Source organism: Rhinoderma darwinii, chromosome 4, assembly GCF_050947455.1.
Source record: "Rhinoderma darwinii isolate aRhiDar2 chromosome 4, aRhiDar2.hap1, whole genome shotgun sequence".
In the NCBI taxonomy this organism is placed as follows: domain Eukaryota; kingdom Metazoa; phylum Chordata; class Amphibia; order Anura; family Rhinodermatidae; genus Rhinoderma; species Rhinoderma darwinii.
In genome coordinates this window covers 107,852,485-107,879,029 of record NC_134690.1, presented here as the reverse complement: position 1 = coordinate 107,879,029, position 26,545 = coordinate 107,852,485, and the positions used below count along the sequence as shown (strand labels likewise).

The 26,545-nt window shown below is 42.4% G+C and overlaps 1 protein-coding gene across 1 annotated transcript in view; it reads right to left on the bottom strand.

Annotated features, from left to right (window-relative positions):
* The window catches only part of PLOD2 (procollagen-lysine,2-oxoglutarate 5-dioxygenase 2), a 107,082-nt gene extending 96,134 nt beyond the window's left edge, over positions 1–10,948 (bottom strand). The window contains exon 1 of the mRNA XM_075861456.1: positions 10,765–10,948. Coding sequence (XP_075717571.1) covers positions 10,765–10,876 — 112 coding nt within the window. The 5' untranslated portion in view covers positions 10,877–10,948. The remainder of the gene's footprint in view (positions 1–10,764) is intronic.
* Positions 10,949–26,545: the final 15,597 nt, after the last annotated feature.

Below are 26,545 nucleotides of genomic sequence, written 5' to 3'. Positions count from 1 at the left end.
CGGTGTTCTGTTCCGACGGGCCGTTTTTTTACGCGGCCGTTTTGAAAAACGGCCGCGTAAAAAAACGCCCGTGAAAAAGAAGTGCAGGACACTACTTGGGACATTTTTGGAGCTGTTTTTCACTGACTCTATAGAAAACAGCTCCATAAACGGCTGTAAAAAATGCAGCGAAAAACGCGAGTGGCTTAAAAAACGTTTGAAAATCAGGAGCCGTTTTCCCTTGAAAACAGCTCCGTATTTTCAGACGTTTTGAACATACCCTAAGGCCTCATGCACACGACCGTAGCCATGGGCACGGACGTGATTTCCGGGTCGGACGGTCACGCAGCTGCGAACTGCCCGAAAACCGTGGGCTGTGCGCATGAGCCGGGACCGCAGAACACGGCCGTAATAAGGCTTGCCCGTTCTTTCTGCGGTCCGGGCTCCGGGGCCATGCACGGACGGTGAAAACCACGGTCGTGTGCATGGCCCCATACAGGGGCGTAGCTAGAGGCTCATGGGCCCCGATGCAAAAATTCTTACTGGGCCCCCCCCCCCCGCAAACTTCTCATGGCCGACGGTCCGCAGCTTTCAGCTGCATCGCTGGGTCTCCTAAGTGACCCAACAATGCAGCACTAGCAGCCGGGGCGTCACTAAGGCTGGGTTCACACACCCTATTTACGGACGTAATTCGGGCGTTTCAGCATTGAATTACGTCCGAAAATCCGGCTCAAAAGCGTCGGCAAACATCTGCCCATTCATTTGAATGGGTCTTACGATGTTCTGTGCCGACGGTCATTTTTTTTTACGCGCCGCTGTCAAAAGGCGGCGCGTAAAAAAGTGCCTGTCACTTCTTCAGACGTAAATGGAGCCGTTTTCCATGGACTCCATGGAAAACCAGCTTCAATTACTTCCGTAATGGACGCAGCGAAAGACGCCTGCACATGCCATTACAGCTGAAATTATGGTGCTGTTTTCTCCTGAAAACAGCACAGTAATTTCAGCCGTAACGGACGCTGCCGTGTGGACATACCCTCAGGGCTTAAAATGTCCGGGAAATACATATGTGTCCGCCCCAAAAAAAAGTGTGTATATGAGACAGCATAGCATATCTATAGCACTACGACCCTATAAACTATGGATAGGATTAGATACAGTGGCTCAGCAGACAGTATCACACATGATAGGATTAGATACAGTGGCTCAGAAAGCAGTATCACACATGATCGGATTAGATATAGGGCCCAGCAGACAGTATCACACATGATTGGATTAGATACAGTGGCTCAGCAGACAGTATCACACATGATCGGATTAGATATAGGGCCCAGCAGACAGTATCACACATGATAGGATTAGATACAGTGGCTCAGCAGACAGTATCACACATGATTGGATTAGATATAGGGCCCAGCAGACAGTATCATACATGATTGGATTAAATACACAGCTCAGCAGACTGTATCACACATCATAGGATTAGATACAGGGCCCAGCTCGCTGACATTGCGTCTCCAGCGCTGGACCCAGGATAGGTAAGAATAATAATTTTGCTTCTTTATGTGTTACTGATTATTTTTGTGTTTGTTTTTTTTTTACAGGTTCGGTTGTTGGACTTCGGATACGAGGACTTCAATGACGGCGTTTTTTTTATTCTCAATAAAATGGTTAATGAGGGTTGTTTTTTTATTTCAATAAAATATTTTTTTTATGTGCTTGTATCTTTTTAAACTTTATTATCACCGCCTTAGTAATGGCCGCTGGCTGATTGACAACCTCCATTACTAAGGCGGGGCTTAATGTTAGCCGGTGCAGAGGCTACACTAACCCCCATTATTACCCCGGTACCCACCGCCACCAGGAGTACTGGGAAGAGCCGGGTACAAACCAGTACCCGACCATCTGTAGTGACGGGCAGGCACCGGGGTGGCCGCAGGCTGGTAGTATTAGGCTGGGGAAGGCCAAAAACAGTGGCCCTTCCCACCCTTGTAATGCTGCCTGCTGCTGCTGTGTTGTATCTGGCTGGTTATGAAAATTGGGGGGGGACCTGACATCGTTCTTTCCAATTATTTGTTCTTTTTTTAAATGACGTCGGGTCCCCCCCATTTTCATAACCAGCCAGATACAATAAAGCAGCAGCAGGCAGCATTACCAGGATGGGAAGGTCCACTGTTTTTGGCCTTTCCCCTCCTGATAATACCAGCCTGCGGCCACCCCAGTGGCCGACCATCACTACAGATGGTCAGGTACTAGATCGTACCCGGCTCTTCCCAGCACCCCTGGTGGCGGTGGGTACCGGGGTAATAAAGGGGGTTAGTGTTAGGGTATGTTCACACGGCCTATTTACGGACGTAAATCGGGCGTTTTTGCCCCGAATTACGCCCGAAAATAGCGCCTCAATAGCGCTGACAAACATCTGCCCATTGAAAGCAATGGGCAGATGGTTGTCTGTTCACACGAGGCGTATATTTACGCGCCGCTGTCAAATGACGGCGCGTAAATAGACGCCCGCGTCAAAGAAGTGACCTGTCACTTCTTTGGCCGTAAATAGAGCCGTTATTCATTGACTCCAATGAATAGCAGCACTAATTACACCCGTAATTGACGCGGCGTTCAAGCGCCTGCACATGCCGGTACGGCTGAAATTACGGTGATGTTTTCAGGCTGAAACATCCCAGTAATTTCAGCCGTTACGGACGCCCTCGTGTGAACATACCCTTAGCCTCTGCATCCGCTAACACTAAGCCCCGCCTTAGCAATGGACACTGTCAATCAGCCGGCGGCCATTACTAAGGCAGTAGTAATATAGTTTAAAAAAAAAAACACCAAGACATAGAAAAAATATTTTATTGAAATAAAAAAAAAAAAAAAAACACACAACCCTCATTAACCATTTTATTGACAATAAAAAAAAAGCTGTCATCGAAGTAGTCCTGGAATCCGCCGTAGTCCAACGACCGAACCTGCAAGAAAACACACAAAAAATGATTAGTAACACATGTGTTAGGGTATGTGCACACAATAATTACGTCCGTAATTGACGGAAGTATTTCGGCCGCAAGTATCGGACCGAACACACTGCAGGGAGCCGGGCTCCTAGCGTCGTACTTATGTACGATGCTAGGAGTCCCTGCCTCTCCGTGGAACTACTGTCCCGTACTGAAAACATGATTACAGTACGGGACAGTTGTCCTGCAGCGAGGCAGGGACTCCTAGCGTCGTACATAACTATAATGCTAGGAGCCCGGCTCCCTGCACTGTGTTCGGTCCGGTACTTGCGGCCGAAATACGTCCGTCAATTACGGACGTAATTAGTGTCTGTGCACATACCCTAAGGCTTAGATACAGGGCCCATGTGTGATACTGTCTGTGGGACCCTGTATCTAAGCCTACCACAAGGTAGGCTTAGATACAGGGTCCAGCAGACAGTAATCTTATACAGTATAAGATTACTGTGTGCTGGGGCCCTGTATCTAAACCTACAGTGTGGTAGGCTTAGATACAGGGCCCAGCAGACAGGATCACGCATGGGCCATGTATCTAAGCCTACCATGTGATTGGCTTAGATACAGGGCCCAGCAGACAGGATCACACAATCTGTGATCCTGTCTCATGGGCCCCCTAAGCCTGCTACATCGTAGGCTTAGGGGTTGTGCAGTCCCTAAACATTGATGGCCTATCCACAGGATAGGCCATCAATAGCTGATGTGTCGCCCGGGACCCGCAAATCAGCTGTTTTGAAGGGGCCGCAGCACTCGTACGAGAGCTGCTTCCCCTTCATTTCACTACTCGCCCACACTGTGAATCGCCGACACCGATTCACAGTGTGACCGGAATGAAGGGGAGCAGCTCTCGTACGAGTGCTGCGGCCCCTTCAAAACAGCTGATTGGCGGGTCCCGGGAGTCAGACCCCGCCAGTCAGGGCTTACCTTACCTTCCTCTTCGGCCGCGGCGGGACTTCTGTAGTCTCGATGCTGTGCGCGGCGGCATAGCGCTGTGACGTCATGCGCTGCGCACAGCGCTTGACGTCAGGACCTCCGCTGCGATCTGGAACCAGGAAGGTAAGTAAAGTATGTTACTATAGTAACAGGGGCCCGCTGCCCGAGTTACTATAGTAACTTTTTATTGATGTGGTGCGGGGGGCCGTGGGCCCCCCTGGCTTCGGGGCCCGGTCGCAATTGCGACCGCTGCGACCCCTATAGCTACGCCAGTGGCCCCATAGGAATGAATGGGGCCGCAAATCTCACGTGGATTTTCGGGGGAATTGCAGCCGCAAAAGCACATTCATGTGCATGGGGCCTTACAGGGCCGTTTTTTTGTTCTTTCTTCAAAGCACTGTTATCTCTATATGTACATATGGAGATAACAGTGTTTCGTTTAGAACAAGCACTTTGTGTTTGAGATCGCTCCTGCAGCACGTGTCTCACAGCGTACCGCCCACAAATCTTCACAAGCAGAGGAACGAGCAGCAGAGAAAAGAGGAAGATTGAGGATCAAATCCTGGTAGGAAATCTGAATGGATAAGTTCAATAGGGTTATTTTTGATCATACATGTGTGCTGGACAAAAAAAAAAAAAAAAAGTGAAAAGATGGGAATAACCCTTTAACATCGCATAACTGTGCAGTGCAAATTACATGTTACATTTATTCTGTGGGTCAAAATAATTACGGCGATACCAGATTTATATAGTTGTTTGTTTTTTTTTTAATCTACTATTTTTACAAAATAACATTTTGATAGAAAAATAAAAATTGTATTGGGTCGTCATATTCTGAGACCCCTAACTTTTTTATATTTCCGTTGATGGAGAGGTGTGAGGGCTTTTTTTGTGAAACAAGCTGTAGTTTTTATTGGTACAATTTGGTACATTTATTTTCGGAGCTAATGTGACCAAAAAACAAACTAACAACAAAACAGCAATTCTGGCAGTTGTTTTTTTTTTGTGGCATTCTCCCTGCGGGTTATATAACTTTATATTAGAGTAGTTAATAATTATTAGTACTATTTTCGGATAAACAGGATTTTTTGATCACTTTTTATTCAATTTCCGATGCCACGAATGCTACTGAGGTTAGCATCTAAAAGGTTAGACTGCTGGAATCAGAGTTATCTACGATCAAAGCCATTAGAGCAAAGTGTCAGTTGGTATATACAGCCGCTCTGTATGGAATGGCCTAGCTTGTTAGCCAACTCTATATCCACCCCCCTCCCAACTATAAATGTATGCCAAATGTTGGGAAGGCGTTAAAGAATACCAACTACAAGGATAAATATCCTGGAAAATACACTTTTGGAGCAACACCATAATTATTTGTCAAACTAACCTATAAATCTCCACTAAGAATCAGAAAAAATTGAAACTTGAACTAGAGACCAGAATTCTGATCTGACTAAAGAATTTGGACTACTAGCTGCCACTTATTCACCATGGCAGCTTGTTATTAGGGTGTGTTCACATCAGCGTCGGGCTTCCGCTCATGGGTACCGTTCGACCTTTCCGTCAGAGGAATCGATGAATGGAATGCCGAACGGAAACCATAGCTGCTATTTGCATTACCATTGATTTTAACGGCAATGCTTCCATTGCATTAGATTTTCGTCCCGTAAGGTTTCCATTTTATTTTGCGGAAACTATACTGTAATCATGGAGGAAAGCTTAGGCTTACTTTTTTTTTTGAACTGTATGAAATACCAGCGTCATCCAGTAAAAAGTAAACTTTTTTTTTTTTTTTTTTATAGTTGGACCCTACAGCTTACAGTGGCATGGATCGGAACCTTCGGTTAGAGGTTATACGAGGGGAAATACTCCCAGTGTATACCTCCGATGTAAGTATCAAATGCTGTGTCAATAGAGTAAAAGGCCCCATGCACACATCCGTGCAGTACTTACAGTCAGTAAATACTGCACGGACGGGCCGTGGCGTGTCATTCACATTTGCAGACCTTGCTCACAGTAATAAGTATAGGAGCACTGTCCGTAAATGCCGAAAATATTTTTTGCAGCTTATTTCTAAGGCCCGGACACACCCGGAAATATACGGAATGGTGTCCGTGGACAATAGAAATGAATGTGTCAGTATTTGATCAGCAATTACGGATAAAAACTATGAATGTGTGCAAGGGGCCTAAGAATGTGTGACAGGGAAAAACAGTGATCAAACACTATAAAAACAAATAAATCTGAACAGTAGGTAATGGTAAGGCAGTAGGTTCAACTATGGGAAAAAAACACAAATTTTGCTATCACAATGATATGATAATGAAATAAAAATTCTGTACAGCAAAGATCTATTAATGTAATTTTACATAACTAAGTATATCACAAGAGATGTATGTAGCGTTCATTATCTGTAACCCCCTGAATACCACTTTTTAAATCTAGATATTGCACATTCACTTGTCTGAATAGGAATCAAATTTTATATTCACAGTAAAAAAGCCAAACTCCATGACACAAGCAGGTTTAAAGAGGCTCTGTCACCAGATTATCAAATCCCTATCTCCTATTGAATGTGATGGGCGCTGCAATGTAGATAACAGCAAAGTTTGTTTATTTTAAAAACGATCATTTTTGCCCACGTTATGAGCAATTTTATATTTATGCAAATTAGCTTTTCGATGGACAACTGGGCGTGTTTTCTTGCATTTCCAACTGGGCGTGTATTGTGTTTTTACCAACTGGGTGTTGTGAATAGAAGTGTATGACACTGACAAATCAGCATCATACACTTCTCATCGTTCCCACCCAGCTTCTTTCACAGCAGACACAGCGTGACGTCACCCACAGGTCCTTCAACCTTGTCGTCGGACAAAGAAGATACATCTGCTCCAGTCATTCAAAAGGTTAATATGCTTGCCTGTTAATAAGTTTGCTATGCTTACCTGCACATGGTGATGCTGCTGCAAATTCAACTGTACTCTGACGCTTGGAGTGGATGTGTCTTCTCTCTTCCGACGCCAAGGTTGAAGGACCTGTGGGTGACGCCATCATTCCCAGCCAGCTTCTTTCACTGCAGACACAGCGTGACGTCACCCACAGGTCCTTCAACCTTGGCGTCGGAAGAGAGAAGACACATCCGCTCCAGGCGTCAGAGAGTACAGTTGAATTTGCAACAGCATCACCGTGTCAGGTAAGCATAGCAAACTCCCTAGAGATGAGCATATTAACCTTTTGAATGACTAGAGCACATGTGTCTTCTTTGTCCGACGACAAGATTGAAGGACCTGTGGGTGACGTCACGCTGTGTCTGCTGTGAAAGAAGCTGGGTGGGAATGATGAGAAGTGTTTGATGCTGATTTGTCAGTGTCATACACCTCTATTCACAACGCCCAGTTGGTAAAAACACAATATACGCCCAGTTGGTAAAAACACAATACACGCCCAGTTGGAAATACGAAAAAACATGCCCAGTTGTCCATTGAAAAGCTCATTTACATAAATATAAAATTGCTCATAACTTGGGCAAAAATGATCGTTTTAAAAAAAAACTAAAAACTTTGCCGTTATCTACATTGCAGCGCCGATCACATTCAATAGGAGATAGGGTTTTTATATTCTGGTGACAGAGCCTCTTTAAATTTCTCTTCAAGTCAAAGGGTTTGTCAGAGGGGGGGAAAAAAAACACTATTTTTCCCCAAAATCAGGGTGGCTCTTGTCCATATGCTTTGTCTGGTATTGAAATTCATCTCTATTCAAGTAAATGGAGCTTTTGGAAGAAGAAATAGGGTATGTGCACACGAGAACTGGCTTTTACGTCTGAAAAGACAGACTGTTTTCAGGAGAAAACAGCTGCGTTGTTTCAGACGTAAAAGCTCCTCCTCGCATTATGCGAGGCGTCTTTGACGGCCGATCATTTGAGCTGTTCTTCATTGAAGAACAGCTCAAATTACGTTTCAAAAAAGTGTCCTGCACTTCTTTGACGAGGCAGTAATTTTACGACGAAGCGTAAATGACAGGTCGTCGGCACAGTACGTCGGCAAACCCATTCAAATGAAATGGCAGATGTTTGCCGATGTATTGGAGCCGTATTTTCAGACGTAAAACGAGGCATAATACACCTCGTTTACGTCTGAAAATAGGTAGTGTGAACCCAGCCTTAACGGGATTGGCCCAAAATACAAAATCTTTTTTTTTTTTTTAACTCTTAAGATGCTAGCTGGATACAACATTACGGCTCATTTGGTTTGATACACGTGGTAAACAGTTAACACATTAGGCTTCGCTCACATCTTCGCTAGTGCTCCGTTTCGACGTTCCGTCTGAACTTTCCTTCGGAACTGAGCACTGACAGACACAAGCGGATAAACATAGGTTTCTGTTTTCATCTTCATTGATTTCAATGGTGATGGATTCGGTGCCAATGGTTTTCGTTTGTCTCCGTTGTGCAAGGGTTCCGACATTTTCATGGAATCAATACCATAGTCGACTACACTATTCATTCCGTCAAAAACGACAGAACCCTCGCACAACAGAGACAAATGGAAACCATTGGCCCCAGATCCATCACCATTGAAATCAATGGTGATGGAAACGGAAACCCATGGTTTCCGTTTGTGTCTGAGCTTTCCTTCGGCACGGAGCACTGACAGACGGAACGGAGCCCTAGCGAAAATGTGAACGAAGCCTTTGATGTCACTAGTATAACTTGCAGTCTTCTTTTTCAATTGTTTATTCAACATGCTAGATCAATGGACATATGACATTCAAATTAAAGGACCATAAAAGTCGATATGTTGTATGATCAGAATCACAGACCGCTATGTTTATCTAGACTTCAAAAAGGGAGGACTTGTGGCATGAGAAGCAAGAAAGTACTCGAGACCAATGCTACTTCAACTTACAAATAGAACCCACTTGTAATCGAATTCTCTATTAAAAAAAAATACACCCTCTATAGCATATAAGGAAACATCCTTAACAGATCTATAACTGTATCCATGCACTAAAATGATAGTTAGTGCCAGGCGTTCTCGCCGCTAACAAAGCCTACACTGTATCATAGGCAGAGAGTAATGGCCAAGCCAACTTCTTATGCATTTCCTGCAATTTACTGTGTATTTTTCCCACAAGGATCTTATTCAGAAATCAGTTTAACTGTTTAAAATCTTTAAAACAGACAAAAATTGACTCCATTCCAATCGGAATCGAGACAGACAGAACATTAATAGCAATGTGCAAAAGTCATCTGCAGATGCTAGCGGAGTTAATATCAAATACAAACGTTGGTACTGACCTATACTAAGTTCAGATACAGAATCGTTACAGTGTTTCAGCTTCATTTTAGAGAGGCCTATTTTACACATCAGCCCGTGGTAAATACAGTCTGTAATTGTAAGTACCACCAACTTCCTTAAGATCACAGCAGCCAATTGTGCGCCATAAGATCCCTGTGGTGAAAGCAAACTACACAGTGGACACCCCCAGCTGCATTCAGTTCTCAAAAGAGACCTAAGCTATGAAGATCTGCCACTCAGAACGTGAACGAACATCTAGAGGGAAAATAGTGCTGTATTAACCCTTATTTTAAACACATAAAACATAGAAAAACATTATCTATGATAGGGTAGACCTGAAAAGATTATTATATATTAAAATCATTCACAAAATATATTTTCTTATAGTTGCTTTTCCCTTCAATACAAACAAAAGAGACTGTAGACTTGTTCACACACCACATTATACTGGTTTATTGTCTTTAGATTTGGCTATAGCCCAAACGGTCTCTGTAAAGCAGCCCATTTCCTATGCCGTGTACAGACTTAGCAGAGCGGAGTTTGACTTAGCCTGTCACGTTATCACAATGAGTAATCAGTAGTTTTACATAGGACTGCAGTTAAACCAGAGACTTATTTTGGCGCACAAGAGGGAGCCTTTAAATGATCAAATATTGTAAGTACTTCTATCTTTATGGTTACTATAAGTAATAATTATTTTAGAGACATTAGCAGTCCATAGTTTGCAGAAAGGGTCCTTGGTGACCCACCCTGACTATTCCAGTTCAGAATAGGATTATATATATATATATATATACATACATACGTAATTTTAAGCAGCGATAGAGGGTTTTGGTTATAAACACAGATTTATTTACAGAACAAGCTATTTAATTTGTAGATTATTAAAAGAATGAATGATACAGGAAGCGTGGAAGGGTGTGTCACAAATAGCTATAAAATAGACAATCCGGCTTTCATTACACTCAATATTTAATTCTACAATCATCAATACAAATAACGCCCCATGTACACCACATACATGCAGCATGATACAAATACTAAATAATACTTACATCCATAGCATTAGATGGGCTGAAGGAGTGGAGCAGAATGTGTGTACGTGCAGAGGAATGTGTAAAATAAACAGCACAGTGTCTGGGACCATTAGGCTATGAATGCTCAATGAATCACTGTCTGTAACACCTTAGATAGAAATCAAACAAGTCTCTTCTCCTACTACTACACCCAAGCAATGTGTCTCCTATAGGTTACTGCCTCCAGATACAACACATAGAAGAAAGTCATGTGTAGATTGTATCTGTGGCTTTACATAGGACTGCAGGTCTTAGCTCAGAGAGTTATCAAAATGCACAATCAATTCCACACCGCAGAGTCAAATGTTGCTAAATTAATATTTAACCATATCCTTTATATGTAATAGGTTCTGTCTGTTCTCTGCTCTTGGAATATGACTCTGCAGGCAGCTGCCAGTGATCACAGCAGCACAATGACCTTGTAAATCTGTAACAGCAGCTTGTACATAGGCTTTGTATGGACTCAGGACTTACCTGTAGGAAGGATCGGCTGCTCAGTGTCGGTGGCTCTGCTAAGCTGAGATAACACAATTAGATAACTGGATAATAATAATAAAAGATGCAGCTGAAAACAGCCCCCAGGCATTTTCCTCTTGTGGAGTAGCAGCAGCTGAGGGAATGACTGAAGTGTGCTCTGTAATGAGGGAAATAAGCAGCTGTAGAGGGAGCAAGGAGCTGGCTCCACCCAGGGCAATCTATGGGACCAGGCCTGGGAAAGTAGGGGGTGCTAAGTCATCATTAGAGACCACCAGGCTTCTTCATGGAAGGGAGCCTGCAGTATTGTGTTCAATGCACCGAAAAGTCAAACATCAGCCTACTGAAAACACGGGGATTTACATGTCTGATACAGCTCTTCTGTTGTTTTGGTTCTTTGTTATTTGTTATTTTATTATTAAGTTGTGCTTTTATTTTTAAATTGTGAATTTGATTATTATATTGACTGATATTTATAATCATAGATTTTTATTTTTATTTTTTTTAGCAGGCAGTAAAAAACAAATAATGGAAATGTGACGTCAGAATGTCTATTGGCAAGAAGATACATATATATATGACCATATGTGTATATAATAGTACTGTGATTTCCTATTAAACCTCCGGTTCCCATTTTTCATTTGATGTACACACCAGGGAAATCTCCCAACGTATGTGCTGAATGTCTGAACGTATGCACCGAACAAATGCCGCTGCATGTGATAAAGTGGCATACATCGCCCATAGAACCCATGTTAAAAAAAAATGTATACCGTGCGGTATACATTTTATTGCAGTTGCCCACTATATAGAGAAGTGCAGCAGACTATACAGTAAAAACCCTTTCCTATAAAGTAAAAAAAAATGGCATTTTGTGCAGAGCCATACTAGGACTGCTAAAGAGGTGCAGCTGGCTTCTACTGTACCTGCCTATGCCTCCTATTTCATATAGCGGCATACAGAGCTTTTTTCTTTAATAATGAGGACCTATTGATATTGAGGCTCTGTGTGCCGCTGTACAGCATCCATGTGTATGAGCCCTTAAAGAGGCTCTGTCATCACATTATAAGTGGCCTATATTGTACATAAAATGATCTGCGCTGTAATGTAGATTACAGCAGAGTTTTTTATGTAGAAAAACAATCATTTTTGTAATCCTGACTTTGTAATCCTTTTCCGGACTGGTAGATTGCAATGACTTTGTTTTGCATCTATTTGAATCTCTTAAATACATAGCATTGTGTGCTGCTTCTTGAGACTTTCTAGCCAGCTTCACGTTGCAAGACATGTTCTAAGTGATATAACAGGTCTAGCAGTTATCATGCCTGGGTGTTACTAGTGAAATTGTACCAGTTGTCAATTGAATTTAGTTAAAGAGGCTCTGTCACCACATTATAAGTGCCCTATCTGGTACATGATGTGATTGACGCTTTAATGTAGATTACAGCAGTTTTTTTTATTTAGAAAAACGATCATTTTTGACGGAGTTATGACCTATATTAGCTTTATGCTAATAGCGATATAGCTATATCGCTATCTGCAGCCGCATACACACACACTAACATTACTGCAGTGTCCTGACAATGAATATACATTACCTACAGAATATACATTACTCACAGAGACGCTACAGAAGTGGTCAGGATTCTGAATACACATCACATCCTGGTTGTAGGTAATGTATATTCATTGTCAGGACACTGCAGTAATGTTAGTGTGTGTGTATGAGGCTGCAGATAGCGATATAGCTATATCGCTATCTGCAGTGTAAATGAATGGAGAGAAGTGTATGACGCTGATTGGTCACTGATTGGTCAGCGTCATACACTTCTCTCCACAACGCCCACTTGGTCATATAGTAAAACACGCCCAGTTGTCCATTGAGAAACTCATCAGCATAAAGCCCTATGTAGGAGATAGGGCACTTATAATGTGATGACAGAGCCTCTTTAAGCTCTTTTCATACCGTGTTTGTACCCTATGTCACACATAGTGTAGGGAGATAGATAGAGAAGAGGGAGGAGATGTAAGAAGGTGCAGCACTGTGGAGAGCTTTGTGGGAGAGAGTAATAAGTTTAAATTGTATTCTATAGTGATTGTGCAACCAGTGAGGTGACTGGCACATGGTAGGGGCGTTGGTGCAGCGTTTGGCCAGAAAGATGAGCCTGGCTGCTGCATTCAGGATAGATTTAAGAGAGGAGAATATATTGATGGGAAGACCGTCTAGTAATGAGTTACAGTAGTCAAGACGAGAATGAATGAGGGCGACGATGAGAGTTTTGGCTGTTTCCACAGTGAGAAAAGGGCAGATTCTTGTGATGTATTTGAGGTGAAGGTGACAGGAGTGTGAAAGTGATTGAATATGAGGAGTAAAGGAAAGATCGGAGTCAAACATAACCAAAGATAGCGGGCGTGCTGCCTAGGAGTATGATAGTGCCACACACTGAGATGGAGACATCAAGTTTAGGTAGGTTAATAGATGGTGGGAACACAAAGATTCAGTTTCAAATAGAGGACATGATGTTAGAGACAGCGGACAATCACTGGTGTGTTAGAGCAGGGGTGATGTCATGGGAAGATGTATAAAATTGGGTGTCATCGGCGCAGAGATTGCACTAGAAGCCAAATCTACTGATAGTTTGTCCTTTATGAATATGTCAAGTGAATACGTAAAAAAGTCATACAGCTGCATACAGTTTGGCGTGAAGTTTTTTTTTCCCATTGATTTCAATTATAAGATTATAATATATATGTATATATATTTGAACAGAAATGTATTTTTATCTGGTTCATAAAAGTGTAGTAGCCTATGCTTTTCAGATCGGTAAAAAAAATAAATTTAGGAAAGACATATCCCAAAATGATACACTTTTGGCATATATCTGCACAATTGAAGCCTATGGGTGCAATACAGTATACTGTATATGTATATTTTTTTTGTTTACAGACGTATATGTCTGTCATAGTGCACAAACAAAGTACAAATAGCTGTTTTTACAGGCCCCATAAAACAGCATGTGACAACTTTTGATCTGCATGTCCTGTAATATAATAGGACACAAAATAATTGATTGAAACATTAATTACAATTCATAATTATTGTATTTATTAAATATCCAACCAAAGTGTAGGAAAAATAAAAAAATGAAAGCTTCACGCACAAAGTACACATTATATGGGTTGTTTAATCAGGACAACCCCTGTTCATACAGAGCTTAATGGAGCAGAACACAGGCATAAGATGTTTGACAGACTTTCTCAAAGAACATTTCCACTCAAAATGTAAAATTAGCCATATGTTAGTAAATCAGAAATCAGAGCATTAGCAAAAGCTTGGTAATTACTTAGCGAAAACTTGGCAATTTTCTGTTTTATTGCTCCAGCCGTTTTTACAACAGGAAGTGCAACCATATTGGTCGTCACTCTTGAACTTGCTTCTCAGAAGCCGATGGATGATCAATAGTGATTTTGTCAAATACTTAGGATATTTTGGCAACTTCTGATTTTGCTAATATATGGCCAATTTTAGGGTTTGAGTGGAAATCAGCTTTAAACGGGTTTCATCACAGACAGCCACTTTAATATGAGAGCCATGGCAGCTCCTAAAACACGACCAGCCAGACATTTTTTGTTTTGTTTTTTATCAACATTTTTCCAAAATATTTTTTTATTAACATCAGTCTAACATTACAAAAGTCGCATTTTTTGGGGTTCAGCAACTTGAATCCGAATCAATATAAAAGATTATCTGGAACTGTACCGATCCTGTCCCCTGGTTTAAATAGGCATGCTTTTACCTATCGGTTTGTGTAGCTGTTGTGCCCGTGGTCGCTGACCACCATCTGCCGGTGAGTACAGCTTGCCGCTGTACTCACCGGCAGCCGCGACCGTGGACCATTCCAAACATATCCTTTTTCACCCTGGACTATATAAAAGGCTCTGCCTTTCTACTCCTTGCCTGAGCGTTGTTGTTGTCTTCCCATGTTAGTTAAGCAAATGGTCCCTTAGTTGTATCCTGTTCCCAGTGTTCCCGTATCCTGCTTCCTGTATCCTGTAACTGTGTTTGTTCCTGAGCTGGTCTAGTGTTGGAGTCGTGGCTGTTCCATCTGCCTTGTCCAGTGTCATCTGCCTTATCCACTGTCATCTGCTACGTCTAGCCTCATCTGTGCCATGAATCATCTGTGCCAAAGTGTTTTTTACATCTCGCTACGGCAGAGCGGCTTAGTGAGTCCACATAACCCATGATTGTGACAGTAGCATCGATTCATTATATTTTAGAATGTAAGTATTTGGGAAGCTAGTTCTCTATTGGAACCAATGCTTGGTTAAGACCAGGACCTTCATGTTCTTAAAGGAACAGTGTCATCACAATATTTTTTTTAATATGTTAAAGATGTTAGTGCTTTATTAAAAACGTTTATATTTATTTGTGTGTTTGTGTTTTACTTTTTCTTATTTTTACACTTTTTCTTCCCTATGGGGGCTGCCATTTTTTTTTCCATTTCTGTATGTGTCGATTAACGACATGGATATACGGCAGCCACAGTCCCATAGGGACTGCAAACGGGGCCCGTTCCATCCACTAACATGTACGCCGTCTGTGTGGGAACTGCGCATGCGCCGCTCCCACACAGTCCAATTTGAAATGCGCGCCGTCCGGCGCCATTTTCCTGTGGACCGGAAGTCGCGGCCGGACAGTAAGATTACTACTTCCGGTCGCGGCTTCCGGACTTGTGCACTTGGACCAGCGGCAGCAGACGGAGCGGACGGGCCGGAGGGAGCCGCGGCGGCAGGAGCAGGTAAGAGATTTCTATGTATGTTCGTGTTTGTGTACGTTTACTACTGTATGTAAACCTACTACACTGTGTGTTAGCTCAAAAAATGGCGACACACAGTGTAGGAGGTTAGACCGTTCAAACCCCTCGTTTATCCCGGCACTAGCCAGGATAAAGGAGGGGGGGGATGCTGAGAGCTCACTAGAGCGAGGGCTTTTTACCCAATTTTGCAATGCTGCAATTTTGGGAATAGCTCCATCTAGTGACCAGCAATGGGAAATATTATAAATTAGAATTAATTTATAATATTTCCTGACTCGTGAAAAAAATAAAAAAAATTTGAACAATGTTTAATCACCTACACACTAAATGTTTAATTAAAAAAAAAAAAAACATGTTTTTCTGGCAACACATTACCTTTAAGATTAGTGGGATCGCAATTGCTGAATCCCACAGATCTGAAAGGAAGTTTACTCAAATTAATTGGTGCTATCTATTTATTTCAAGCCGCAGCTCTCCTAATGTTTACCTTGATGTTTGCTTGCATACAGTATCTGTATCTGGACCTTCTCTTTATAGTTCAACATTGGAAATGACAATATTGCTTGGGTAGCTAATTTGTTAGTGTGATATCATTGCAAATAGTACATTAAGTACAATATCTTTTGCAGAAAGAAACAAACCTTGGGCCAAAAAATTGTGTAACCAAATCATGTTAATCTCATGCATAGGGGATGGGTAGCAAATGTTACAGGAGAACTTTATCCAAAAAAGAATGGAAAGCTGATCTTGAATTTTCATAGATCTCCAAGTGCCAACTTTAAAACCTACCTAGAGACGCTTACAATGAAAGACTGTAGGGGTCTCTCTTCACTCCTGAAGCTTCTGTTATATATTTTTCTTGTTTACTGGATGCAGCAGTGGAACAACCGTGAGGTGAGTCGAGAACTTTGCCTCAGATGTCACTCTTTCCTTACTGCATGGAGCAGCATTTTTAAAGATATACAGTTCACATAGTTCAACACTGCTTTTTATAATCTACAATTTGAGTGGGGGTCACCATATTACTTTTCTCCTCGGATAGCAAAAAGGTTAGAAATAACTCCTTTCCTCTTCATGAAATTACAAATTCTACAGTATCCATTGCTGCCTTTAGGTCTCGTCTGGATTGAACAGAGACTGCCAGGTAGTAACAGTAATCAAGGCTGAGGCTTGACAACTATGTTTTGAAGGGGCTTAACTATAGCGGATACAGAGGGTGTGCTCGCACCGGGTCCCTGGAGCACGAGTGGGCCCAAAAGGCTCCTCTGCCCCATATGAGGAGATCTACTCTTAATGTTGCGCGATAGTTGGGTCCCCGTTTCAGATTTTGAATTAGGGCCCAGGAGCTTTAACTTCAACTTAATGGTCCATGTCTCTAATGGCTATAGATCATCGAGAGAACAGTGGGTGGAAGGCTATTGAATGTAAATTACATGAAATGCCATTTGTCTGCTAACAAGCTGTACAGGGCAGCACAGGGCCCATGAAGGGTAGGGGTACAGCTGGACAGTAGAAGCTAGAGGTTTAGGGAGGATCAGGTGTAATTTTATTTTTTGTTTCCGTCCCGACAGTAATGGGAGGAGCTATAGATGGTGTGGGGAGGGGCTTAACAGATCCGCGACTGATGATCTCTTATGCTATAGCCTGCCGGGATTCTGCTTCCCAAGGTTCAAAAGAAAGCTGGCAAGTATAGTAATGTGACTTAAATGTTGTGTTTGACTGATGTTTGCAGTGAGTGATAAATGTGTCATGTTAACAGTTTGTTCAATCTAAAAGTAAATAATGCACTTTGTGTGAGAAGCTTGTGTGTGTGCCATATGTCTAATGTATTAGTGGCATCTGCCCAAAGTGTTAGTGGTGCGTTCTGCATGTGTCTAGTGTGCAGAGCGTGTGTTCAGAGTATTAGTGGCGTGTGTGACATGTGTACAATGTGTTAGTGATGTGTGGGGAATTTTTCTTTGTCTTAGTGGCGTGTGCAGCATGTATTCAGTGTGTTAGTGGAGTGTGTGGCATTTGTCTCGTGTCTTAGAGTCGTGTGCTGCATGTGTCCAGTGTATGGGTGATGTGTGCGTCATATGTCCAGAATGTTAAATGCGTGTGTGGCATCTGTCCTTTGTGTGCATGGTGTGTGTAGCATGAGTCTAGAGTATTAATACCATGTGTTTAGCGTGCTAGTGGCATGGGTGCAGTGTGTTAGTAGAAGGAGTGGCATGGGCATATACACATATATTTTATTTTTATTTTTTAAAGATAAACTATAGCTTTGTGCACTTTTTTATAGCAAGGGGCCCAGATGCACTTCTTGCATAGGGGCCCTATACTGTCAACAACCGCCCCTGGCTGAAAGTTTAGTATTAGCAATGCAACTTTCCCTAAATTTGTTAGAGTACAAGGTTCCTGAGTTACAAAACCCTACTGAGTATATTTCCTGTTAACATATATATCATGTGACAGTTTAAACACCCTTGAGTAGTGTAAGCCAGGTTCATGTGAGGTAAGCGAGGCACATGAAGGGGAGTAGGGCCTCAATCTAAATTCTGCATGTCCAGCTTCAGCTATGCAGTTGCCTTATATCTCCACAATGTGAAACTCTGGTAGAAAACACACTTTTTTGTTCAATGGTTTTTAAGTTTTCACACATATTTAATAGAACTGAAAACAATTCAGTGCAGATGAACCAAACATAATCTATAGCAAGATCATGTCTGGGGTGTGCTTGCCCTGAGGACAGTGATGTCACTATCAATTCTGTCATTCCTTTAGGAGAATTTTTGGTATGGACTGAGAGATCATTTATTCAGCTCATTGAAACATACACTCTGCATTGAAAAACAAGGCGTCCTGTACTGCAAATGAAACTGATACTTTTATAACGGTTGTAAAACTTTGGATAAAGCTCCCAGCATCACTATCTCATGAAAGCAGAAGGAAAATCTTTACTGCAGTGCTCCTGCTTTCCAACTGTATGGGTCTACATTTAATGGAAATTTCTCTATCCAACACCACCAAATTTTTGTAAATTATAGGGCAGTAACAAAATATCAAAGAACTAAAAGAAAAAAACCTTTAAAACGGTACAGTGATGCCTAACTTTAGGATAAGCCATCAATGTTTGATTCGTTTTGGACAACCTCTGGGCTAATCGGTACAGTGAAGGGGCAGTGGTTGTCAGGTGAGCGCAATGTCCCCTTTATCTTTACATAGGTGCAGAGGCATGAGTGACTGTGCTTGGAACTGCAGTTCATCCCATTCACTTGAGCACCACAGCCCCTTCCCTATTCTGATCAGCAGGGGTACTGGAGGTTGGAGCCTCTCCAATCAAACTTCCAGGGAACCTCTTTAAACCCTTTTCTTACTGAGGAAACAGCCAAAACTCTCATTGTCGCTCTGATTCACTCTCGTCTTGACTACTGTAACTCATTACTAGTCGGTCTTCCCCTCACTAAACTCTCCCCTCTCCAATCTATCCTCAATGCAGCAGCCAGGCTCATCTTTCTGACCAACCGCTACACCAACGCCTCTACCCTGTGCCAATCACTACACTGGTTGCCCATCCACTTTAGAATAACATTCAAACTTATTATTCTCACCCACAAAGCTCTCCACATTGCTGCACCTCCTTACATCTCCTCCCTCATCTCTACCACCCTACTCGGGCTCTACGTTTTGCCAACGACCTTAGACTAAAATCCTCCATAATGCGAACCTCCCACTCCCATCTCCAAGATTTTTCTCGTGCTGCACCAGTCCCCTGGAATGTGCTACCCCATTCCCCTGGAATGTGCTACCCCAGACAATCAGATTAATTCCCAATATCCACAGTTTTAAATGTGCCCTGAAAACACATCTTTTTAGACAGGCCTATAACATTCCCTAATCTGACTCCTTTCAATGGCCCCATTAGTCATCAGAATAAGATTCCCTCACACTCCTTCTCTTCATGTCCGTCATACACGGATACTGGCTGGTGACCGGCTCATGCAACTTTATGTGAACCACCCCATGTGTATAAAAGATGGCTGGACCATTGTACAGAACAAAAACTGTTACACATTGTGTCTCCCTTATTTCCTCATAGATTGTAAGCTCTTGCGAGCAGGGTCTTCACTCCTCTAGTTTGAATTGTAAATTAACTTTGTAACTATATAATGTCTGATATTGTTTGTTTCATGTTCCCTCTAAGTTGTAAAGTGCCACGTAATATGTTGGCGCTATATAAATAAAGATTATTATTATTATATTATCAGTATTATGGAACTCTTGACACCTGAGTAAAGGTTACAATGGCAGCACAGGTTTATCAAAGAATCATCTCATAAGTATTTTTGTAACTCAACTAAACGGGTCATACAAGTATGGGAGGTGTGTGTGTGTGGGGGGTCTCACTTCTGGGACTCACTCTGTTGAAGAGAATTAAAGGGAATGTGTCGCTAGAATTTTTTTTATTTTTTTTTTGTTTAACTGTTAGTACATACATGATTGGACATTGTCTTATTTTTTGTAATTTTTTCACAAGTCAGGAAATATTATAAATTAGATTCTAATTTATAACATTTCCCTGTGCTGGTCACTAGAGGCAGCAATTCCCAAAATTGCAGCATTGACATGTGGTAAAGCAACCACATTGCTTTATGCTGCAAAATTGGTGTAGACACACACGCTCTAGTGAGCTCACAGAATCCCCCCTCCCTTATCCTGGCTAGTGCCAGGAGAAAGGAGGGGATTGAATGTTCAAACTTACTACACTGTGTGCCGCCATTTTTTGAGTGAGTGCACAGTGTAGTAGGCTTACATACAGTAGTAATCACACAGTAAAACACGAACAAACACAGACATAACTTACCTGCTCCTGCCGCCGCCGCTGCCGTCGCTCCCTTAGCTCCCTTCGCTCCTAGTACTTGCTTCTAATCACATGTCCGGAAGCAGCGACCGGAAATAGTCATCTTACTGTTGGGCCGCGGCTTCCGATCCACATGAAAATGGCGCCGGATGTCGCTTGGCCGAAGATCTTCCTTTTGGACTGTGTGGGAGCGGCGCATGCGCCGTTCCCACACAGATGGCGTACACCATAGTGAATGGAACGGCTCCCATTCGCATTCTCTATGGGCATGTATTTTCCGTATTCCATCTCTGTATGTGTCGTTAATCGACACATACAGAGATGAAAAAAAAAATGGCAGCCCCCATAGTGAAGTAAAAGTTAGAAAAAATAAAAAGTAAAACACAAACACACAAATAAATAAAATGTATTTTAATAACACACTAAAATCCAATTTATATATAAAAAAAAAAATTTGCGACACCCGTCCTTTAAGAGACCACAGTCACTCTCCATAGAAATGAATCGCTAAGCATTCTTCTATTTCCGAAACTTCCATTATCTCCTTATGTATTTAATTTACACCATGGACCAGTCTGTAAGTAGTAGTAGTAGTAGTAGTAGTAGTAGTAGTAGTAGTAGTAGTAGTAATAAAAACTATATTTTGTAAAATGGGCAGTTTACTTGCAAACAAACAAACAAAGCTTTCTCAGATTTATGGTCTTCGGTCAGCTAAAAAAGGTATGGTTCCATTGCGAGTCCTTTGTTCTTCTTGTCATTATGGGGAATAGCTACCTTATAAGAAGAGCTGCATGGCTCTTAATTTATTAACTCCCAGCTATTATCTACTACAGTCATTTGTTGCATATCCACAGGATATGCCATAGAAGTCGGTCCGACCCCTGTTCAACAGTCAAAAGAGGTAGGTCGCGTATACAATAAGAGTAGACGTAGTGGAAACCTGACTGTGCGTGCTCTCTGTTTCCATTTATATCCCTTAGACTTCAATGGAGAGAGCCGCCACCACTTCATCTGCTCCTGATGCTTTGGATTGCCAAAAGGAACCCAATATATCCCTACTCTTTAGAGGCAGGACTCCACGTCTCAGACATTTATGGCATATCCTGTGGATGACAACTGCCAACTGAAACATTCGTTGACCCACAGTTGTTCTTCAGTTGTTCACAGAGGAAAGTTTTTCTATCAAGTGATTGTCAGAAAAAATAATATAGCCTGGTATAAACTCTGCCTTTCTCCTATGTTGCCAAGTACTGCTGTTTGGTGAAATATCTCTGTCCGGAACTGAACTAGTGGCATAACTTCTGCTATAGCGGCGGCTGCAAGGCCTGCAGCCTGAGGGCCCGTGCTGGCCGCCGTCACGGCCCCCCATGCTCGGTGGCACCGCTATCAGCTGCTATGGCTGCTATAGTGGTAGCGATGCCACATTCAATAGTATCTGTATCCTTAGGACGCAGATACTATTGAACACTATGGCAGAGCAGGGAGGTAGCTCTGTTCGTTGCGGGAACGGTGCCTAGGTGAGTAAGACTTTTTTTGTTGTATTTTGTTAGAGGTCGCTATATGGCGCTATCTACAGGAGGGGGGTCGCTATATGTTGCTATCTACAGGAGGGGGGCTGTGTGGCACAACTTACAGGGCGGTTGTATGGCACAATCTACATGGATGGCTGTGTGTGGCTTCGAGGGGAGGGGGTGGCCTAGTCAAAAGTTTTCTATGGGGCCGAGTCTTTCCTAGTTATGTCCCTGAACTGAACTGAACTTCCTGGACTTGAACTCTGGACTCTCCAGTCTTGCTTTGCAACCTTAGCCACTATCCTACCTAAAACCTTGCTTGTTCTAGCTTTGTTCCTTGGTGATTAGTTATGGATTGCACCTGCTCTGTGGCCAATCACAGTGGTTGCTGCCCTATAATTACCCACAGCTTTTCTCTTCCCTTACCTGATTATTCTGGCTTGTCAGTTATCCATCATCCCTCTGCTTTCTTACCATTTCTTCTCATGTGTACCGAACTCTGCATTCGTTTGACTACATCCGATCTCTATCTCCTGTATACTAAACTATGCATATGTTTGAGCGTGGACGGTCCTCTCTTCATTGTACTCCTTCACCTGCAGCCCAGCTGTCAATTGGGGACTATCCTGGGAACTGCGACCTGGGAATCCCTCTTGCGATCATTTGGGGTGAAAACCAGGAGCTTTCTTAAACTCAACACCCTGGAGTCTAAGAAAGTTACAGCTATTAATTATTTCAGCTATTCTGGAACAATCCAGTTATGGCTATTTCTTATTTCAGCTTGCTGCAGAACAACTCCTTGAAGTATAACTCCAAGAAGTGCTATGAACTCTGCACTACTATTAACTTTTATTGTGAACTGTTTTTCTGTCTCACGTTTTAGATTCCTGAGGCGAGAACAAGCATCGTTACAATCTCTGAGTTGCATTCAGCGTTACCATTATTAGTTAATAAAAGTCTGCTGCATCTTTACTAGTCTAATTTAGCGCTGAGCTAATACATGCAGTATAAGGCCCATGCACACGACTGTAGAATTCAACCGTAATTACGGTCCATAATTACGAACCCATTCATTTATATAGCCGACAGACACCTTCCCATATATTTCTGGGAAGGTGTCCGGGCCGTAGAAAGCTTCCATAGAAAGACATGTCCTATTTTTTTATTTTATGGACCGTTTTCCCATGCTTTATAATGGGAACACGGCCCGCGGGTGACTACGGGCACGGTCATGTGCGCGGGGCCTAAATCTCATATAAGCCAGTAGATACAAGTGTAAATATCCCAGTGAATTTGGATGAACTCTCTCTAGCTCTGTATTTTTTTTTTTCATTTCAGATGGAAGCACAAATGAAGACTTGAATGCTTTGTTTGCCAAGTTGCTTTTAGTCGCAGTCTAGCACGGTCTATAAACAGTCAATAAAGAGTATTGGAATTCATTATTATGGACACAGTACAGTATTTTCAGCATGAATGCACCTATTACCATGAAAGAATGTTTTGCTGAGAGGAATTGACTAGTCAGTCATCAATCTGTAGGAGAAATCATTTGAATAAAGAAGTGACACCAGGCAGAAAATCTATCAAGTGATTGTCAGAAAAAAATAATATAGCCTGGTATAAACTCTGCCTTTCTCCTATGTTGCCACGTACTGCTGTTTGGTGAAATATCTCTGTCCGGAACTGAACTAGTGGCATAACTTCTGCTATAGCGGCGGCTGCAAGGCGACAAGAGCGAAATAAAAGAATTGTTGGCCTCTGTCCACGCTCTGTCATGGTGTAATGGCCGCAGTCGCAGACCACCAGCATCCTATACTCACAAGCGGCTGCGAACGCAGACCATTGAGCTCCTGCCGGCGTCTTCTCCCTCTGCTATCCACGTCTGCTGATGCCCGTAGGGTGTGCATGCACGCTCGCCCCGCTCGTAAAGGGACAGTGCACGCACCAGGAAAATCTCCCCCAACCTATCCCAGCATACCAGGAATTATAAAAGGAAATCTGCCCATTCATTCCTTGCCTGAGCAGTTTTGTTTCTACCCATGTTTGTCCTGCAAATGGTTCCTTAGCTGTATCCTGTATCCCGTTTCCCGTATCCAGTAATTGTGTTTAGTTCCAGTGCCAAGTTGAGTGTCCGAGTCGAGTTTACCATCTGTATTTGGTGCCTATGCCAAACAGATTGTCCGAGACGACTTCACCGTCTGTGACCGGTGCCCGTGCCATACCGAGTGTCCTAGATGACTGCACTACTCCAGTCCGGTGTCCTAGCCAAGTCCAGTATCCGAGATGACTATACTACTCCAGTCTGGTGTCCTAGCCAAGTCCGGAAACTGAGACGACGGCACTACTCCAGTTTGGTGTCCTAGCCAAGTCCAGTGTCCAAGACGATTGCACTACTTCAGTCTGGAGCCCTAGCCCCACGTCATCATCCTGCACAGGATGCTTCCCGCTGACTGTCTGGCATTTACTCACTTCTGACCTTCCAGGTACTTTTGCATTACTGACTCTTACAGACTCTGTTGATCAGCAGCTGCTGTTACGGTGACATGACCCAGTTGGTCCACATACCTGCAAGTCGTTACACATGGCTTCCGTTTATAATGGAGCAATGACAGCTATGCCAAATCTGTTTAAAAACTGATACCAGCAAACCCTGACCAACCCAAATTACTTTAATGGAGTCCAACTGGTTTCCACTTTTTTGACAGCAAAATCAGTACTACAGACTGCGCTATTCCCGCTGTTAAATATACCAGAAAGTCAGACAGAACAACACAAATGTGAACAGTTACAATTAGCATCAAAGCTGCACAATAGATTTGTTTTTATTTTTTTTTTTATGGCTACGTACGCTTCTCTAAATCTTATGCAATATATTTTAGAATGTGAACACATAGTGCTGGAAATGTGAAGTAAAGGAAAGAATATCTTGGCAAAAGGCAATGGAGTTAGGCCCCCTACATAAATGTTCGGAAATCCACCAGAGGGAAACTGATGCCAGAACTGATCCCAAACTTTCCTATGGAAGTAGTTTTGATATCTTATGCATCATTTGTGATGCTCGACATCTCCCTCCCTGCAATGGACAGAATCACAATGCATGAAGCTTTTTTATTTCCGGTATATGGACACAAATTCGTCATTAATAGTATCTGGCTCAGCCATAAAAAAAACTGGTTGGACATAACTGATATATGTGAACATAGCCTTAGACATTGATAGATTAAGAAATAACAATGTTGGGCAATTTGGGCTTGTAACTCCTATTAAAATTGGTGTACCTTTTACACAACTCTCACAGTCCACATGTAGGAAGAGAAGGAGCACGCACCAGTCTGCATCAATAAAATACAGTTTTAACACAGTTTAAGGCCATGGACTCCTTTGCAAACTATTATTTAAATAGCATTGTGTGTATTTTTTAAATAAAACATCATTACAATTGTTTTTTGTCACGATCTGTGGGTATGTGGACCCACTAGGACGCACTGCCGTAGCGGAGTAGCAGCTGGCCAAACAACAGTGTACCAAGTCTCTACGAAGTCCAATCACAAGGGTACCTGTCATAGTCCAGACAGTAGCAAGGCTAGGCACAGATGGTACTTTGACGGCAGGAGGTAGCAGGTGTGGCAGATGACACCAGACATGGTGTATGACCTCAGGCATAGCAGATGGCACAACATGACTCCAACACAAGAGAGGGCACAGGAACAAAATGCAGCACAGGATACAGGTAGCAGGGCATGGGTACACTGGGAACAGGATACGACTAAGGGACCATTTGCAAAACTAACATAGGAATAAAAACAACACTCAGGCAAGGAGCCCTTTTTATAGTCCAGGGTGATCTGGGAGTAATTAGTAAATTCTTTACAAGTGTGCGCGCTGGCCTTTTAAGGCCGTGAATGAGCTTGCGCGCACCCTAGTGGTCACTGTAGGGCAAGACGGCCTTATGTGCTGGCGTCTCCGGAGAGGAATCTGCGGTCCGCCACTGCGGCGGTTACAGTTTTAATTAAACATTTGGGACCATTTATCTTATGCAGCTTGTATGTCTTACAAAACAATACAAGCTGCTGCTCAACCTTTGTGGGGATACAGGGGAATTGTGAATAAATTACATTCAAAATTATTATAATATTTAAGTAATACAATTAAATTAAGAGGGGAAATTCCTCTTCAGTGTACAAATAATAGCTCAAAATAAGTTTCTATAATTCGTTGAAGGTTAATTTGCCACAATGTTACTCTACTTATATACAATGTTCCTTAAAATTATAGGGTTCTGTTAAGAATTGTAACAGTAATTTGTACCAAATGTATTTTTTGAGCCAGCCCTTTATTCAAACAGTATACATATACTGAGCATGTTACATCTGGATTGGATGTCTAGACACTAGGAGACGCTAATTTTTTTTAATCTTTACAGTTTACAGTAGTTGCTCTGAAATCCTAAAATACTGTTCTAAGTACAGCAGTGACAGCACCAAATAATAACAGGTGCTTTTAGCTATCACTTCATGTACTAATTGTCTTTGTGTAACATCTAAATGTTGTGCTTTTTTCTAAGTCATTCATTTGTAAACTGCCTGAAGAAGGAGCCTCTGTGCTCTGAAAGC